This window comes from Diceros bicornis, chromosome 18 (assembly GCF_020826845.1).
Source record: "Diceros bicornis minor isolate mBicDic1 chromosome 18, mDicBic1.mat.cur, whole genome shotgun sequence".
Classification (NCBI taxonomy): domain Eukaryota; kingdom Metazoa; phylum Chordata; class Mammalia; order Perissodactyla; family Rhinocerotidae; genus Diceros; species Diceros bicornis.
In genome coordinates, this window is record NC_080757.1 from 1,587,368 (window position 1) to 1,605,210 (window position 17,843).

Here is a 17,843-nt window from a genome sequence, read left to right on the forward strand (position 1 = left end):
GGCGGCGGGCGCGGCGCCGGCGGCCGGACGCAAGATGATGAAGTTTCGGTTCCGGCGGCAGGGCGCCGACCCGCAGCGCGAGAAGCTCAAGCAGGAGCTCTTCGCCTTCAACAAGGTGCGGTGGCCGCCCGGCCGGGCGGGAGGGGAGGGGAGGGGAGGGGCGGGGCGGGCCGGGGGCCGGGGGCCGGAGCCACGTCGGGCCGGGGGGAGGGGGCGCGCGGCGGGGCGGGCCGGCCGCCCCTCGGCGGGCCCCACTCCGCGCCTGCTCCGCGGCTCCGCGCCGGGCGCTGGGGGGGGTCTGGGTCTCCGCTCTCTGGGCCTCCCTGGCCCGCTCCGCAGGTCTCTGTCCCCGGGGTCTCGGGGGCTCCCTGTCTCGGGGCGGCTCCGCGCGGCTGCGGGCCTCTGCCCCGCGCTCTTGGGCCGCCTCCCCGTCCTCGTCTCTGCCTGTGTTTGGGAGGGGGTGTCTCTGCCTCTGTCCCTGTGTCCCTGTGTCTCTCTTCTCTCCCTGTCTTTCTGTCTCTGCATCTCGGAGTCTTTGCCTGTCTCTTCCTGCGTGTCTCTCTTTGCCTCCATATGTATCTGTGAGGTCTCTCGAACTCTCTGTCTTTCCCTCTCTGTCTCTCTATCTCTCTTTCTTTGGGGCCCCTCCACACCCCTGCTCAGCCCTTGGGGCAGCCCAGGGCCCCGTTTGTTTTGCTTTTGCGCCCAGGCTGGGCGGGAGGGGTGCGGAGTGGAGGCAGATGTTGGGGAGTGGGGCTGGGAAATCCCTTCTCGGTTCTCTCCTCCCTGCTCCCACGGCCCTCGGCTCTGCCGTGCCCTGCTGTACCCTGCCCTGCCGGGGGCTCCAGGGCAGATGCTTGGCTGTGTACCCAACTGCGCTTCACATCGTAGGGCCTCAGTTTTCCTTGCTGTGAAATGGGGCCACGTTCCTCTCTGCTGTGGGCTCTGCCCCCTGTGTCACATGGGCCAGCCGACCGAGGAGGTGGGGGTGGAAGTCTGCTCCTTCCTTTCTTTCCCTGGGTAGGGCGAGAGGGGCCTTGAGAAAGGGGCTGCCTTCAGCCCCAGCCTGCCCCTTGCTAACTCCTCCCAGGGGTTGGTTCTGGCCTCAGTTTTACCCCAAAGCCCTCTGATTGCACAGCCCTCACTGCTCTTGGGAGCTAGAGTTGTTATCCCTGTCATACAGGTGACAAAATTGAGGTTCAGAGAGGGCTGACGACTTGCCCAAAGTCACAGAGTGAGCTGGGGCACTTTGTCCTTGTGTCCCCTCGTCGGTGGGATTTGACTTTAGTTGAGAGGCAGGGGTTTTCCGAGGGGCTGCTGTGGTCCAGGAGGAGACTCTTGTCCAGGAGGAAGCTCTGGGACAACTGGACTTGGAGTGGCTGAGGCACTGGGACATCTCTTGGGGTGGGCAGGGTTTCTGAGGTGGTAGTGAGGGGCTGCCCGGACCCGCAGACTTGGTGGTTGAGAACCTGCCAGGGGCCTGAGGGGAGGCTGGTGCCCAGGTGCTCCCAGACGGCCCCCCTCCTGTGCTGCGTGGCTGTGAGGGTGAGCCCCCGGGCGGTGAGAGGAGAATGACAGTGGGGCAGGCACTGGGCTAAGGTGTCACCTCCTCAGCCAGTGAGTTGGAGTGTGAAGTGGGGACCTGAGACAGATGGTGGGGAGGCTCGGCTCACCCTGGCTGGCGCTGGGTTGGCAGAAGGTGAGGGCTCCCCGCTAAGGAGCCCTTTCTGAGTGGGCAGCAACGGTGGGGGCGTGGTCTTGGGCAAGGAGCTTGGTCACCAGAAGGAGTCGTATGTGATCACTAGAAAATAGGCCCCAGATTCTCTAGTCGGGGGGCTCGTCAGGGGCGAGCATGGACTTTGGACTCTGTCTTGGGTCCGAATTCCAGCCCTGCCCGTAAGTTGCCTGTGGGATGTCCACTCTATGACAGTTTAACAAATACTGAGCTCCTGCTGTGTGTGAGTTCTTTCTAGGTGCTGGGGACACCACAGTGACCAAAAGGGACAAATACCTCTTCCCTCAGGGGGCTGATGTACTAGTGGGGGAGAGAGTGAAAAGCCACAATAAGAGTAAATGCTGCAGTAATTTGGGTGGTGGGCAGTGCTGTGGATAAAATAAAGTAGGGGGAGGGCATGGAGCCTTTGGGCAGGGATGGCTGCTAGAGCCTGGGTGCTTTAGGAGGGAACTGACTCCTGAGCTGAGACCTGAGTGATGGAAAGGAGCCTGCCATGGGGTGTGCTGGGTGAAGTGCCTTGCAGGTAGAGGGATAGTAGATGCAAACGCCCTGAGGCAGGAGCCTGCCTAGTAAATTAGGGGAGAGCAAAAGATCACTGGGCCTGGAGTCCGGTGAGCCAGGGGAGAGTGGGAGATGGAGGGCGGAAAGGGGCCAGTTGTAAGGATTTGGCTTTGCCGGAGTGAGCTGGGAGCGCCTGGAGGGGCCTGAGCGGAGGAGGAGCCTGGTCAGACATGGTCAGGTCCAGCATGGGCATGCTGCCTCCCCACCCCCGGCGACATGGGTGATTGTTGTCAGGTGGACTCACTGCCCCCAGTGCCCAGGTGGGAAACTGAGGCTTGGAGAGTGCTGAGGCTAGCCTGAGGCTGAGCCAGCTGCCCAGAGGGCACAGTCCCTACCTGGATGGGATGAGGCAGGAGGGAGGCTGGGGTGCCAGGCCCGGGGACCAGGGTTTCTTACAAAATATGTGTCTTGCTGAGGCAGTGGTCAGGAGGTACCAGTGGCCCACATCTGGTGGCCCACATTGGTGTTGAGGACGGGGGCTGGGGGCCCAGGGCTCGAGGGATGAGTAGCAGCTCCTTGGGGGGGTGGGCAAATGGAGGAAAGTGCAAGTGAGCGGAATTAAGGAGCGAGTGCAGCCTGGTGGGACGGGCCTCGACACCCCCGGTGCACAAGCCCCCTTCACACCATCCCTGCCACAGAGGGAGTGTGAATCTCATTGCCTGGCTTCCAGGGAAGGAACCCACGTCTGGGAGGTGGGTGACACCTTCAGGGACTGGGCAGGAGGCTCCCCCTCTGGGCCTCAGTCTCCCTGTCTCTGAGTCTAGGGATGGGGGCAGTCCTCTGGGGGTGAGGGCATCAGGAGCCTCTGCCTAGATAACCTTTGGGTATTGGCCTCTGACCTCCACGTGGGGTCTGTGTTTGGGGAGCGCCATGGACTTCCCGTGGGAGACCGGGCAGCGTGGCCCCTCAGCAAGCTTCTGTGCCTCTAGGATGGGGTGCGGGGCGCCACCCTTGGGGTAGGTGGAGTCCACTCCCAGGCCTGCGCCTCGCTGAGTTTTGTTCTGTGTGTTTGTTGCCAGAGCCCGTGCACAGTGAGGTGGACACGGGTGTGGAGAGGGACGTGGGCTTGGCCAGAGGAAGGCCTCTGGTGGCGCCAGGGGCTCAGGCCCTTGTACGCTGACTGGAGGCATGATGGCCCATTTCACAGTTGAGGACACTGAGATACAGATTGCAGGTGGACCCAGCTCTAGTCCTGCTGTGCACCAGCAGCAGAGCCTGGAGGCGGCCTTGGGGTGGGCCTCGGGGTGGGGCAGCAGGGCCTGTGCGAGTGCCCTGCCCCCTCCTCCCCTGTAGACCGTGGAGCATGGCTTCCCCAACCAGCCAAGCGCCCTGGCCTTCGACCCCGAGCTTCGCATCATGGCCATCGGCACCAGGTCTGGGGCTGTCAAGATGTATCCTTTGCGGGCCACGGCCTCTGGGCCCTGTGAGGACCACCTGCTTGCAGCTCCTTGTGTGCTGGGCTCCGTGGGCAGGGTCCGGCCTGGGAGGGAGGCTGCAGTAGGTGCCGGGATCCTGGTGGAGGCCGCTGCAGCTTCTGCCCTGGGCTGTTTCCTCAGAGAGGATGGGGTGTCAGCTGGTAGTGGCCACAGCTGTCCCTCACTGCATTTCAGCCAACCAGTTACCTGGGTGACCCTGCCATTGTCCCAGCAGCTGTGACTGGGGAAGCTGGGCCAGGGGGCTGGCTGAGCATGGGACCCATCAGGGGTAGTGGGTGGGTGGGGGTCACACAGTGGGCCCCTGCCCTGGTGACCGGGCACACACACGTGTGTGCTGTGAAGACACGTGTGTTCGGCTGAGGGGCTGGGGGCAGTGCCAGGCTCGGCATGGTGAGCGCGGCGCGGCCCCCACCTGGATGCTGGCGGCCACACAATGGGCCGTGTGAGCTGCACAAAGCGGGCATTTTCCCTGCAAGCGAGGGGTGGGGGTGAGGGGGGCAAACAGGCAGCTGAATGCCTCCGTGCCTGCGGTGGAGAGTCCCACCCCCATTGCTCGCAGCGAAGCCCCTCAGGCGGGGACACTGAGGTGCAGAGTGTGGTGACGGCTGCATAGTGCGAGCTGCCCACCCCCACCCCTCCCCGTGTGACCCTCTGGGTCTCAGTGTCCTCGTTGGGGACATCAGTTGGCACAAAATGAGTCAGTGCCTGAAAGGAGCAGGGTGGGGTGGGGTCTGCCCACCCCAGGTCTGGGGGCACTGGCCAGGCAGGGGCGGGCGCCTGGCCTGCGGTGTGTGAGCTTGCCTCCTTGGGAGTCTGGCAGGGCCGGGATGCCCCTCCGCCACGGGCACTGAGGCCCCAGTGGGGAAGGGGATGGGCCAGGTGGGTGCAGTGCCCTGGCCCCCGGCCCCCAACCGCCCACCTGCCCTGGGGGGTGCCCACTTCCTGGCCTGCTGCTCCCACCCCTCCTGGGTGCTGTCCTGCCCCACTTGTGTGTTGTGTCCCCACAGCCCCTTTCTCCGTCATAGCAGTCGGTATCCCACAGTGCCCTGCACCACGCGTCTCTGTTAGCCTCTCAAGCTGTCCCTCCTGGTGTCCTGGTCTCTCTTGGGCACAGACTCCTCATGGTCACAAGGAACGTGATGTACAGACGAGGAGATAGCCTCAGAGGAGGCCAGAGCCCTCCCCTTCCCCCCAGACCACCCCAGCCCGGAGCCCTCGGTTGGGAAACTGAGGCTGGAGAGGACAGGCCCTGGCCACAGAAGCCGCCCCTCCCCCTCAAGGCTGGCCCTGTCTCCTTGACGACCCTGGTTCACGCCCAGCACTCTTGCCCCCTCTTTTGTCCCCTTTTCTGTTCTCCTGGCTCCTACAGGGAATCCCAGCTCCAATTCCAAGCAACGGCTCTTGCCTTGTTGCCGGGCAACGTTGCTGACCCCTCCCATCCCTCCCTCCTGGGCCCCCTTGGCCCTGCCCATCCACTGTCAAGTTGCTTGGCCTCTGGCACTGAGGCTGGGCACTTGAAACAGGTCGTCCAGCCTCCCCAAGCCTCTGTGTACTCATCTGTAAAATGGGCAGGCTGCGGCCTCTCCTCCCTTGCTGTGGGGGCTGCTGGCTGTCTGCCCCGGAGGGAGGTTGGTTGCCCACAGCTGGAGTTTGGCCTGGAGCTGTGGGAAGGGGCAGCCTGGACTCTCCTCTTCCCCGGGCTTCCCTGCCCAGGCCTGGCCTCACATCTCTGCCTGTGTGATCCTGACCTGCGGGCTCACGAAGCTGACATAGAGTGGACCCTGGCTGTGTGCCAGTCTGGGCCAGGCGTGCTGGGTGTGTTTCTCTTCTCACTTGCCCTGTGCCAGCCCTACGAGGCAGGAGTCACTAGCCCATTTTACAGATGAGGAGGTGAAGGTCACATGGCAGCGCCGACTTGCAGGAGCTCAGTGGAGCCTGCACTCGGACCTGGAGATCCCATGAGAGTGCAGGATGGCGCTTCCTCAGGGAAGGCCCACCTGGACTTTGGGGGCTCCTGGGTAGGCAGGGCTGGCTGGGACCCATTGGAATGGTCTTGGGAACGAGGACGCTTGGGCATCTCCCGTGCCTTGGCTTCCCGGCCCGTGCCTGCTTCTTTCTGCCCTTGACCTGTTGCCCTCAGCTACGGTGCGCCTGGCGTGGAGTTCACGGGCCTGCACCGAGACATGACCACTGTCACGCAGATGCACTTCCTGCCCGGCCAGGTGAGCCTCTACCCGCCCACCACCAGTTGGCTCCTATGGCCCCTAGACCCCCTCCCCAGCTAGCCCAGTCCTGGTCTCTGCTCCCCTCCAGGGTCGCCTCCTGACTCTGCTGGACGACAGCAGCCTGCATCTCTGGGAGATCATCCACCGTAATGGCTGTGCCCATCTGGAGGAAGCGCTCAGCTTTCAGCCACCCGGTCGGCCAGGCTTTGATGGTGCCAGGTACTGGAGGACTTGGCTGGACACCAGCCGCCGGTCATGGGGGAGCTGGGTGGGGGCTGTGGAAGCGGCCATGCGAAGGCGTGGTGGGGACAGGAAGCTGCCCGGGGCAGGGTTCAGGGTGGCGGGGTGCGTTGAGTTGGGCCTGGGTCCCGGAAGGCAGCACTTGGACCCCTCTTGACTGAGATGTGCTGCATGGATTTTGCGGGTGTTAGATGGGGAGTTGCAGCTGAGTCTAAGTTGAGCAGGTAGGGGCTGTGCTACGGGACTGCTAGGGCCTCGAGACCCAGGATGGGAGAGCGTGTTGTGTCGCAGGCTCCTGGTACCTGGTGTGTGGCACTGCGTTCCCTGCAGTGATGGGGGTGTCTGGGGGCACTGGGCAGGGCTAAGCAGAGCTGATACTAGCAAGGGTCCCCTGGCCCCTTGAATTGGGGGTGGGGTGACAGGCCATAGTGTACACAGGTGAAAGGGCGAGTTTAGGGGCAAGGAGGGTCCTACTGGGCAGTGCTGTGTGAGGTGCTAGCAGGACACCCCAGGGGACAACAGAGTGGCCTGGACTGCTGGTGAGAGTGTAAGGCGCCTCAGTCCCTCAGTCCCTGGCCCTGCTGGCCCTCACTGAAATGGCTGGAGGCTGGAGTGGGCAAGTCCTTCACCCTGCAAGATGCCTTTCTCTAGCTCAGCGAGAGGCTTGTACTGCTCCTGCTGGGGGCTGGATGACACCCCTACACGTGCAGCCATAACCTAGGGGTGCAGTCCTGGGATCTCCCAGCCTCTGCAGACAGGACTGATCTGGGCCCTCCTGCAAAGTCAGGGGGGCATCCAGAGGGCTGGCGTCAGGGGTTCTTGGGTGGGGCTCAGGAGGGCTGTGTGTCCTGGAGCTCCTGGTCCTGGCCCAAGGGGTTGCCTGGTTCCTGCCTTCCCTTCCTGGAGGGTGGGAGGAACTTCGGAGCCCGTCTCCAAGACCTAGGGAGCCTATTTTTATCCCTCTCACCGCCGACATCCTGACGAATAATTGAGCGAGCTAATTACCATGCCCACAGCCACCACCCTCACCTTCTGGTCACCAGCCTGCTTGATAATCAGGGCCCAGTGAGCACAGAGGAGCTGTAATGAGCTAACAGTGGCAGCCCAGCCCCCCCGCACCCTCCTCAGCAGGTGGACGGGCTTGCACTCTCCCCCGCCTCCCCTTGTCTCCCGCAGTGGCCCGCCCAGCCTCACCCGCGTCACAGTGGTCCTGCTGATAGCTGCTGGTGACATGGCAGCCCTGGGCACCGAGGGTGGCAGCATCTTCTTCCTGGATGTTCCCACGCTGACGCTGCTTGAGGGGCAGACCCTTGGCCCTGACGAGGTTCTGCGAAGGTGAGAGGTGGGCAGATCTCCCAGCACCCTGTAGTGCCTGGGCAGTGCTTCTGCTGGCTCACCTGAGCCCCCTCTGCAGTGTACCAGATGACTACCGCTGTGGGAAGGCCCTGGGCCCCGTGGAAGCTCTGCAGGGACACCTGCGGGACCCCACCAAGATCCTCATTGGCTACAGCCGAGGCCTGCTGGTCATCTGGAACCAGGCTGCACAGTGTGCAGACCGTGTCTTCCTGGGGAACCAGGTGTGTGGGTGAAGCCGGTGCCCGCAGCCGGGGCCCTCTGCTCATGGCCGCCTTGCTCACGCCCACCCGCCCTGCCCTGCAGCAGCTGGAGAGCTTGTGCTGGGAGCGTGGCGGCGGCACGCTGGTCAGCTCACACAGCGATGGCAGCTATGCCGTCTGGTCTGCAGACACCGGCAGCTCCCCGACAACGCAGCCCGTGGTAGCCACCACGCCCTATGGTGAGTACTGGGGAGGCCTGAGCACGGGGTTGATGGAGGATCCCAAGCTGAGGCACTGGGGGCTGCCGCGCCTCAGTGGGGGTATCCAGGAGGACTTGTGGAAGGCAGCAGCACCAAGCCAAATCTGCAGAGGTGAGCCCCCCGGGAGGCATGGTCAGGGGCAGTGGCCTTCCCCTTGGAGAGGCAGAAAGCAGCTGGGAGGCGGGGAGTGGTAGAGGCAGGACGGGAGTGGGCAGAGAGGTGAGCAGTGCGACCTGAGGCCCTTCTGGTCCCAGCAGGCGAGCGAGTGAGCCTGACACTGTCCCCCCTCCAGGTCCCTTCCCCTGCAAAGCGATCAACAAGATTCTGTGGCGAAGCTGTCAGTCTGGGTAGGTGGGGAGCTGGTCTCAGGTGTGGGTCGGGGACTGCGTCAGGCTGTGGGGCGGAGGGTGTGTTCCGGGCCACAGGAATGTCCTGCGATGCTCTCCCTGGGTCGGGCAGTGTGCGCTTCCGGCCCAGGTGGCTCACGTGGCTGCTCCACTCTGCGCAGGGGCCACTTTATCATCTTCAGTGGCGGCATGCCCCGCGCCAGCTATGGCGACCGCCACTGTGTGAGTGTGCTCCAGGCCGAGACTCTGGTGACGCTGGACTTCACCTCCCGCATCATCGACTTCTTCACGGTGCACAGCACGCGGCCCGAGGATGGTGTGTGCCCTGCCCTCCCCCGGCCTGTGCCCAGCGCCGCTTATCCATGCTCACCCCGCTGCTGCCCCACAGAGTTCGACGAGCCCCAGGCCCTGGCCGTGCTGCTCGAAGAGGAGCTGGTGGTGCTAGACCTGCAAACGCCCGGCTGGCCAGCTGTGCCTGCTCCATACCTGGCCCCGCTGCACTCATCCGCCATCACCTGCTCGGCCCACGTCGCCAACGTCCCTGCCAAGCTGTGGGCCCGCATCGTGAGCGCTGGCGAGCAGCAGAGCCCCCAGCCTGCCTCCAGCTCCTTGGTGTGTGTCGTGGCGTCCTGCGGGGCCAGGTCTTGGGGAGGGAGGGTGTTCCCGGTGGAGGGCACTGTCCAGGCACAGGCCTGGAGGTGGTTAACGTGGCAGGTGTTTGTGGGGATCTCTGGGGCAATTTGGGTCCTGGATGCCATGTCTGGGGTGAGAGGGAGAAGACATTTGTCCTCACTTTGCACTTACATCTCGCCCCTTCTCCCAGAGCTGGCCCATAACCGGGGGCCGCAACCTGGCCCAGGAGCCATCACAGCGAGGGCTGCTGCTGACTGGGTAGGGCAGATGTCGTGTCCCCTGGCCACGCACAGTCGTGATGTGTATGTGTGCATGTGTACGTGGGCGCGTGGGGCCTGGTACACTTGTGTGGCCCACACAAGTGTAGGAGAGCCGTCCTGGGCCTGGCGGGTATTGACCTGCCTGGTGACTCAGGCCCTGGCCTTGGTGGGACCAGGTTGCCCCATCCCACAGGGTGCATTGGGGTGAAGCTTCCCTAGATCCTGGTTCAAGGCCCTGCCCTGCCCTGCCTTTTGGCCTGGAACTGAGCTCCCCCCACCCAGCCTTCCTTGGGACCGGAAAATCTGGGCTGGCCCACGCTGAGCCGCCCAGGGCTGGTGTTGGAGAGCCCGGCCTGGGCCTGGCAGGTGCTGACGTGCCCGGTGACTCAGGCCTCACTTCCTGCCCTGCCCTTGCGCTTGCCTGTGCAGGGACCCTCAGGCCTCTGACTCCTGCGTCCCCCTCCCCTGCTTCAGAACTCTTAACTGTGGCTTTCAGGGCTGCTAGAGGTGTCCCAACCAGCCCCACAGACTCACTCACCTTCTCATGTCTTGTCTCTGGGCTCCCTCCACCGCCCAGGGGCTCCCCACTTGGGCTCTGCAGCTGTGTCCCAAAGGTGCACCCCAGATTTGTCTGCCCCTTCCCCACCCTTTCCCTTCCCTGCTTCCTCCCGACCTCCCCATTCTTCCTGCTGCTCTACCTACATGGCTGCCTCATGCCCCAACTGATCCCTCTGCTCTGTGACTGGCTAACTTCTGATTACCTTTTCTGGATGCCCCCGTGGGGGCAGAACCCCCTGGTCCTCTGTTCCCAGCATTACCCCCTCTTTCATTTCCTGTTCATCACACTGGGGATTCTTTCCACCCTTTCTCACCCTGTTTGAAGAGCCCAGGTGCATGTGGCCTGGCCTCCAGCAGGCCCTCAGTTATGTGTTTGCCCTATATAGTGGGTGCTTCCTGTTGGTTGTATGCAGTAGGAGTCTGGTCAACGTTCAGCATGTGCAGTAGGTGCTCAGTGAGCGATCACTGGATGAGTGGAAGGAGGGGTGCATGGGCACCCGGTGTGGGCCTGATGTCGCCCTCCCTGCAGCCACGAGGACGGCACTGTGCGGTTCTGGGATGCCTCTGGGGTGGCGCTGCGGCCGCTCTACAAGCTGAGCACAGCTGGCCTCTTCCAGACGGACTGCGAGCATGCCGACAGCCTGGCCCAGGCCACCGAGGACGACTGGCCGCCCTTCCGCAAGGTGGGCCCCCCTCCCAGCCCCTTGGAGCCTGGTCCCCGCTCTGCCCTGTGTCATCACTCCATCGCACTCCCCAGGTGGGCTGCTTTGACCCCTACAGTGACGATCCCCGGCTCGGCGTGCAGAAGGTGGCACTCTGCAAGTACACAGCCCAGATGGTGGTGGCCGGCACTGCAGGCCAGGTAGGCCTGCAATGTCCTCAGGGTTGGGGGTCTCAGAGGGCTTTCTGAAGGAGGTGGGCCTAAACTGGAGGGTCTGGTGGAGTGGTAGGGGGTCAGCATGGGCAAAAGCCCGGAGGTGGGAATGGGGCTCCAGGCGGGGCTGGCTGGGGTGAGGCCAGCCAGGGCGGTGGGGCCCATTGTTGGGGACCTTGCCTCCAAGCTTTGGCTGTAGGGGACCATGGAGGGTTGGGGCCGGGGGCAGGAACATAGGTGTTAGATGAGCCCAGGTAGGGCAGGGGCCAGTGGGTCTTGGTCACTGCCATGCCGCCAGCACGCGCACATTATGTAGAAGGTGCTCAATTTGTGCTTATTGCTAAATGGGAGACAGGCTTGGTGCGGGGGGATTACTTGGCCCCAGAAGGGCAGGGACTGGCAGGTCTTGGTCACCACCATGTTCCTCAGTGCTCACTGAGGGCCTTGGTATACAGTAGGCATTCAGTAAGTGCATATTCAGAAGACAAACTGGAGACAATCCTGGGACCACCCCGGCAGTGGCTCTGTGGGCTCGGTGGGGCACGGGGGGCCCCTCCTCCGTGCTCACCCCCCCCTCGCCCGGCTGCGGTCTCAGGTGCTGGTGCTGGAGCTGAGTGACGCGCCGTCAGAGCAGGCAGTCAGTGTGGCCAGTGTGGACCTCCTCCAGGACCGCGAGGGCTTCACGTGGAAGGGCCACGAGCGGCTGAGCCCGCGCACGGGGCCCCTGCCCTGGCCCACTGGCTTCCAGCCCCGCGTGCTGGTTCAGTGCCTGCCGCCAGCTGCTGTCACTGCGGTCACGCTCCACACTGAGTGGAGCCTCGTGGCCTTTGGCACCAGTCATGGCTTTGGCCTCTTTGACTACCAGCGCAAGAGCCCTGTCCTGGCCAGGTATGTGGGGGGCAGGCCCGGAGCCTGGTGAGATGGGGTCTGCACCTCCACCTGGGCCCAGCCTCCTGTGGGACCTATGGTGCAGCCCTGCGCCTGCCTGGGCCTCAGTTTCCCCTTCTAAGCCTTGGTGTGGTGATGGTGGTTCTATTGCCTCTGGCAGTTCTGTCCTTATGTGCAGTGCTGCTGGTGGGGCTCTCAGGCCACCAGCTGCTGGGCTGGGTGGGCAGCATAGAGGGGCTCGGGCTTCCTGACCGGGTCAGCAGGAGCACGGGGGCTGCTCCAGGAGGCTGCTTCGTAGCACGACTGGCGCCTGCCTGCCCCCAGGTGCACCCTTCACCCCAATGACTCCTTGGCCATGGAGGGGCCGCTCTCCCGGGTGAAGTCGCTCAAGAAGTCGCTGCGCCAGTCTTTCCGGCGCATCCGCAAGAGCCGAGTCTCAGGCAAGAAGCGGGCTGCCAACACCAACAGCAAGGTGAGCTGGGGCCTGGCTGCCCGGTGCTGCTCCTCTGGGCCGTGCTGTAAAAATGGAGCCCCCCGGGGCCCCTGGGGTGATCCGGGTGAGCGGGGAGGATGGAGGAGGAGTGTTGGGCGCCAGGCTGTGTGAGAGCAGATGGGGTGCAGGGAAGGCGATGTTCCGGAGCCCCACGCCCTTCCAGTTGCAGGAGGCCAACGCACAGCTGGCGGAGCAGGCCTGCCCGCATGACGTGGAGATGACGCCCGTCCAGCGCCGCATTGAGCCGCGCTCGGCTGACGACTCCCTCTCGGGCGTGGTGCGCTGCCTCTACTTTGCTGACACGTTCCTTCGAGATGGTGAGGCTGGGGGAGGGACAGGGCCTGGGGAGATGGGCCTCAGTTGGCCGTCTAGGAAATGGGTGGTGGTGGAGGAGGGGTGGGACCACACCTTCCAGGAGGTTGGAGAGTGTTCTGAGTGCCTGATGTGTGCCGGGCTGTGCTCGCAACAGGGTGCCCCGGCCACCCAGGCAGCCCCCCAGAATTTCCTATGCTACGGGGTTGGTCACTGAGTCGGGCTCCTCTGAGAGCCAAGTGGAGAGAAGGGAGTCCGAGATAGGGGGAAGGGAGCGTGGGGGGTCGGCCGGGGCCGAGGCCCAGAGGTGGCATGTGTTTGGGAGACTGCCTGAGTGGTGTCTGGAGTGGAGGGACAGGGCTCCGGGAGGCACTGGTGCTGGCCGCCTGCTGAGGAGCCAGCTTGGACCCCGAGAGTTGGAGCCCCGAGAGGGCCTTGCGCAGAGAAGTGATGTGGTTGGGTTTACTGACTGATTCGCGGATTGATTTTTAACTTGTATAACGGACAGTTTCAACCATACACAGTCATTCACGTCCCTCCCTTGGTGCCAGCGAGCAGGCCACTGCTGCACCTGTTCCCGCCCCACACTCTTGTTTATCTGGTTCGAGTATTCTACGTGAAAACCCTTGTGTGTGCAGGTTGGGATGTCTTGGCCGGCCGCGGCTTGAGTTGCTCGCTACCTTTTCTCTGGGGTTTGGCTCCCCCTCGTGGTTGTGCTGAGTTCATCAGTGCGTCACAGGCGCCCAGCGCTGCCGCCCGGGTCCACCTCACTCCTGTATTTTAGCTTTGATTCTCCTCTAAAGGACCTTCTCCAGAGGTTCAGCTCACACACGGAGAGCAGGCTAGACGTCCAGGGCCAGCCTTGGTTCATTTCAGCCCAGGCCCAGGACCTTCTGGGTCTGGTTGCCATGGAGAACACACCAAAAGGGGTGGGGGCGGCACAGGGGACCAGCAGCGGGGCACAGCCGGCACGCTGACGCCCCTTTTGGGTGAGGGACAGGACTGGTGATGGGATGTGGGGGGACGTTGGGGCTTTGTGACGGGGCTGCATTGCTAAGATGGGGCTGAGGGAGTGGCAGGTGGGGTTGAAAAGATCAGGGTCCACTTCGGGTACCGTTGATGTCCCTGTGGAGGTGCCTGAGAGGCCGTTCCTGCTTCTGCAGGAGGCTGCATCTGAGGCCCCCATTGTCATCAGCAGTCTAAAGAAGGGGCCCGAGGCCATGAGGCTGGCCAATAGAACCAGTCCTGGGTCCCAAGGTGTCAGGAGAGGAGGGAGGAGCCTGCAGCGTGCAGGCAGACACCTTGCCTCACTGCCTGTCACCCGCAGCGGCCCACCACGGGCCCACCATGTGGGCAGGCACCAACTCGGGCTCCGTGTTTGCCTACGCGCTGGAGGTGCCGGCGGCAGCGGCGGGCGGCGAGAAGCGGCCGGAGCGGGCGGTGGAGGCCGTGCTGGGCAAGGAGGTGCAGCTGATGCACCGTGCACCTGTGGTGGCCATTGCTGTGCTGGACGGGCGCGGCCGCCCATTACCCGAGCCCTACGAGGCCTCGCGGGACCTGGCGCAGGCACCTGACATGCAGGGCGGCCATGCTGTGCTCATCGCATCTGAGGAGCAGTTCAAGGTGAGCCGCGTGGAGACCCTGCAGGCCCCCGCCTCCTAGACACCATTGGACCCTCTAGAACCCCTGCTCTGCCTACACCCCCTACCTGCTGAGACCCCCCTGGGCTACCCCAGCCAGCAGAGATGCCGCGAAGCACCCCGATGCCCCTTCAGCCTGCTGCATTTCTGCAGACGCTTCTACCTGAGTCCCCACCAGGACCCCTTGACTGTCCCCCAGGCTCTGTCTGGCAAGAACTCGTGGTCTTGGGGGGTACCAGCCATCTAACCCTTACAACCCAGTGTGACTGGTTTTGCCACAGAGGGAGGGGCCCTGGGAGGTTTCTGGGAGCAGTATGGCACCTAGGTCGAGTCCGAGGATGGCAGCTCAGGGGGGAGAGTGTCCAGGCAGAGGAGGTAGTGTGGTCAGCGGCACAGAACTGACTGGGCTTGGGGTGGGGGCTGGCGCCGGCAGCCAGGAAGGATGGGCCGTGGGGGCGTGGACAGGCCAGCCTCTGCTCACCAGCCACCTGCCCCTGGCCAGGTGTTCACACTGCCCAAGGTGAGTGCCAAGACCAAGTTCAAGCTGACGGCCCACGAGGGTTGTCGTGTACGTAAGGTGGCACTGGCCACATTTGCCAGCGTGGCCTGTGAGGACTACGCTGAGACCTGCCTGGCCTGCCTCACCAACCTGGGCGACGTGCACGTCTTCTCGGTGCCTGGCCTGCGGCCGCAGGTGCACTACTCTTGTATCCGGAAGGAGGACATCAGCGGCATCGCTTCCTGTGTCTTCACACGCCACGGCCAGGGTGAGGCGAAGGCTGCCTGGGGCAAGCGACCAGGCAGGGCCAGGAGAACTGCCGGGGAGTGTCAGCAGAGGGGTGGAATCCAGGCGGGGGCACGGCGCCAGCCAGGGCGCAGCACTTGCTGGGGGGAGCCCAGCCGAGGGGCTGTAACTGGAGTTTCGCCTCCTAAATGCTCTCTTGGCTCCTTCTTTCCCCCAACCAACCCAGGTTTCTACCTGATTTCCCCGTCGGAGTTTGAACGCTTCTCCCTAAGTGCCCGGAACATCACAGAGCCACTCTGCTCCCTGGACATTAGTTGGCCCCGTGATGCCACCCATGCCAGGTGCATGGATGGGGAGCCCCTGGCCCAGAAGGCCTGTGACCAAGGCCGGTCTCATCCCCACCCCCACATTCTGCATGGAGCAAGGGTGGTCCTCCCTGGTGTCACCCCTTTCTGGTCCCAGGGCTTGGGAATGGGAGGGCAGGGGTCTGGCCCTCAAGCCTTGAGGCACCTGCCTGTGGCCCCTATCATGGCCCCATATCTGCAGCTACGAGCTCTGCGAGTCGCCCAAGCTGAGCCAGGCTAATGGGACCCCGGGCATCGTCCTGGCCCCACGGAGCCACGATGGAAGCCCCAGTCCTGTCCACAGCAAGGGAGCTGGTGAGGGGTGCTGGGCATAAAGTGAGGGTGGCGGGGTGCCCACACAGCTCAGACATCAGGGCAGGCCTCTGCAGGAGGCGGCAGCTGAGCCAAGGCTGGAAGCCTGGGGAGGGGCATGCAGGCCGGAGAGGGGTGGGGTCTGTTGGTGCTGCGTCCCACCGTGGGCTGGGTTTGGGACTGGGTCCCCAGGTGCAGAGGGTGCCCAGGGACCCTGGCAGGGGCCTGATCACTTCCTCCCTGCAGACACCCCAGAGCCACCCGAGGCCACACTCTCACCCGTGTCCATTGACTCGGCCACCAGTGCTGACACCACACTGGACACGACAGGAGACGTCACGGTGGAGGACGTGAAGGATTTTATGGGGTGAGGCGGGTGGGCAAGTCCACGGGAGGGGCTCCCCTGGCTCCCCAGCCTCCCTCCCCTCCCCTTCAGCCAACCTTAAGTCCAAGCTGGGCATGGAGAACCAAGGAGGGGCCAGACCCCAGACCGTCTGGTCACAGCCCCTTTCCCCAGCTCCTCAGAGGAATCGGAGAAGAATCTGAGGAACCTGGCGGAAGACGAGGCTCGAGCCTGTGCCATCCTGATCAAATGAAGTGCTGCAGGTGTGCCGGGCCCTGGGTCCACCTGGTCCTCACCATTCAGCCTTGACCCCTTGGGGCCCCCCAGCCCTAGTCTCCCACCTGAAATCCTGGCAGGCCCCTCGAGGCCTGGTTTCCTTCCAGAGATGTCCCGGCAGGGGCTTCAGGGACCCACACAGACAGGATTTTCATAGTTTGGTATTACAAAAACGGCCAGCTTCTCAGTTCCTGGATGTCATGGCGGGGGGAGTTTGGAACAAGGGCAGACCAAAACTTAGAGGTGGCGGCAGCTTGGGGCTCAGTGGCTGGTTGGCCCACTTCCGCAGATGAGATCACCTAGGCATATGAGGTTGGGCCCTGACAGGTGAGCCCCAACGGGGCTGGCCAGTTCCCGCTCCAGGCCCAGGATGGCTTCCTGCCTGGGTCTGGGGCGTGTGTCTGCCCAACCTGTTATGTGCCGAGTGCCCCCGCCCACACAGCCTTGCCCTGCACCAGGTGCAGACACCCCAGCTCTCTGTGTTTTGCTGGGGTCACCACTGCCCCCTCCCTGGCTACGTCCTGGGCTGGATGTGGTCAGTGCTTGGAAACTTGGCAAGCCCACCTCAGGCTGTCACTGCAGGGTCCTTGCCCCTGGATGGGTTGGGTGGTTTTTTGGCCTGCCCTGGAGGCACCTCTGGGTAAGGCCACCTGCCTCTTTGGGCCTCCCTGGCCATCTGCTGACCCCTCTTCTCTTCCTCTGCCAGGAAGGCCAGGACTACCCGGCCACCACCTGCCGTGCTCGGAGCTGGGATCTAGGACCCCTGGCTCCTTCCTGGCCCTTCCCTTAGACCCACGTCTGCTAACCTGTGGGCTCCAGCAGGACCTGCCCACTCTGGCCCCAGGGCAGCCCAAAGGCGTGGGCCTGGGATTCTGCTCAGAGCCTTTGGGGTGGGATCAGACTGGCCTCTGCCACAGGCAGTGGGCTCCCCCGGAGACCAGGTGCCGTGCAGGGAGGACAGCTGAGGCTGGCAGCCTGTGTTGCCTCCTACTCCACACACCATCCTTCCCCCCTCTCTTTGCAGAGTATTTTTCTAACGCCTGTGCCTGGCTGGACAGTCATTTCTAAAACAACTATTTTGGTACTTGCCCCTGGGCCAGCACTCCCCACCCCCAGCCTGTGCACAAGTGTGAGTGTGTGTGTGTGTGAGTGACTGGGAGCTCTGCCAGGACTGGGGCCCAGTCAGGTGTGTTTGGGGGTGGTGGGGGTTAGGATGGATTTCCCTGTAGATTGTACCTTGGGTCTTTTTTTTTTTTTCCTGTCATTTTGTTAAAGTTAGTGCTGTTTTAATATTAAAAATACTGATTTTTAATACTGAAAATAAAAGCATTTAATATCTCTTAAAGGGCAACCACATCTGTTTTCTCCCTGGCACGGGAGAGGATGTCACACGAGAGCTCACACTGGAGAGAGTCCAATTTCCCAGCCCTCGGGGGGCACTGGTTAGGGTTACCCCTGTTGGTGCTGCTTGGGCTGTGCTGCTGGGGACCATGGCACTAGGGAGTGATCAGAGCAGGGGCTGCCACTTGCGTGGACAGGCAGGCCCTTCCTCTCCCTCACCCAGAGCTGGGGTGCCAGGGGGGGCGCTGTAGGCGGGGGTGCCGCCCTAGGCCAGGGCCTGGCGGAAGGTGCTCCAGGCGTGGAAGCAGCGAGTGAAGGCGTGCTGCTCGTTGCCCTTGCGGACCAGGCGCAGGCGGCGGGGACGCTCGTGCTCTTTGGATCGCATGTGCTGGATGTACACCTGGCAAGCAGGACGGCGTGTGAGCCTTGGGCAGTCCTCCCAGACACCAGCCCGGCCTCAGCCC

At 63.5% G+C, this 17,843-nt stretch overlaps 2 protein-coding genes across 5 annotated transcripts in view; one reads left to right on the top strand and one right to left on the bottom strand.

Moving 5' to 3' along the window:
• LLGL1 (LLGL scribble cell polarity complex component 1) lies at positions 1-17,383 on the top strand. Of its 3 annotated transcripts, none has more exons than XM_058559552.1 (23): positions 1-115; positions 3,590-3,687; positions 5,873-5,954; positions 6,046-6,176; positions 7,374-7,532; positions 7,612-7,774; positions 7,857-7,992; positions 8,306-8,360; positions 8,522-8,676; positions 8,749-8,972; positions 9,184-9,251; positions 10,341-10,494; positions 10,569-10,673; positions 11,281-11,573; positions 11,898-12,045; positions 12,236-12,383; positions 13,706-14,001; positions 14,521-14,785; positions 14,990-15,104; positions 15,310-15,422; positions 15,666-15,786; positions 15,937-16,025; positions 16,745-17,383. In XM_058559552.1, the coding sequence occupies exons 1-22, from the start codon at positions 35-37 to the stop codon at positions 16,013-16,015; spliced, it is 3,189 nt and encodes a 1,062-aa protein (XP_058415535.1). In that variant the 5' UTR covers positions 1-34; the 3' UTR covers positions 16,016-16,025; positions 16,745-17,383. The 3 variants fall into 3 exon arrangements, with proteins under 3 accessions (XP_058415535.1, XP_058415534.1, XP_058415533.1); XM_058559551.1 differs by having other exon boundaries at positions 7,860-7,992; positions 12,230-12,383; XM_058559550.1 differs by having other exon boundaries at positions 2-115; positions 12,230-12,383.
• FLII (FLII actin remodeling protein) overlaps positions 17,224-17,843 on the bottom strand; it is a 13,398-nt gene continuing 12,778 nt past the window's right edge. For both annotated transcript variants that reach the window (XM_058559549.1, XM_058559548.1), the window contains exon 30: positions 17,224-17,779. In XM_058559549.1, coding sequence (XP_058415532.1) covers positions 17,645-17,779 — 135 coding nt within the window. In that variant the 3' untranslated portion in view covers positions 17,224-17,644. The remainder of the gene's footprint in view (positions 17,780-17,843) is intronic.

Excerpts from the sequence above, each read along its gene's own strand:
- LLGL1 (XM_058559550.1), top strand. The coding sequence starts at position 35 with ATGATGAAGTTTCGGTTCCGGCGGCAGGGCGCCGACCCGCAGCGCGAG. Across the intron at positions 5,955-6,045 it reads TGCACTTCCTGCCCGGCCAG|GGTCGCCTCCTGACTCTGCT; the intron begins GTGAGCCTCTAC and ends GCTCCCCTCCAG. Across the intron at positions 15,787-15,936 it reads GACGTGAAGGATTTTATGGG|CTCCTCAGAGGAATCGGAGA; the intron begins GTGAGGCGGGTG and ends CCCTTTCCCCAG.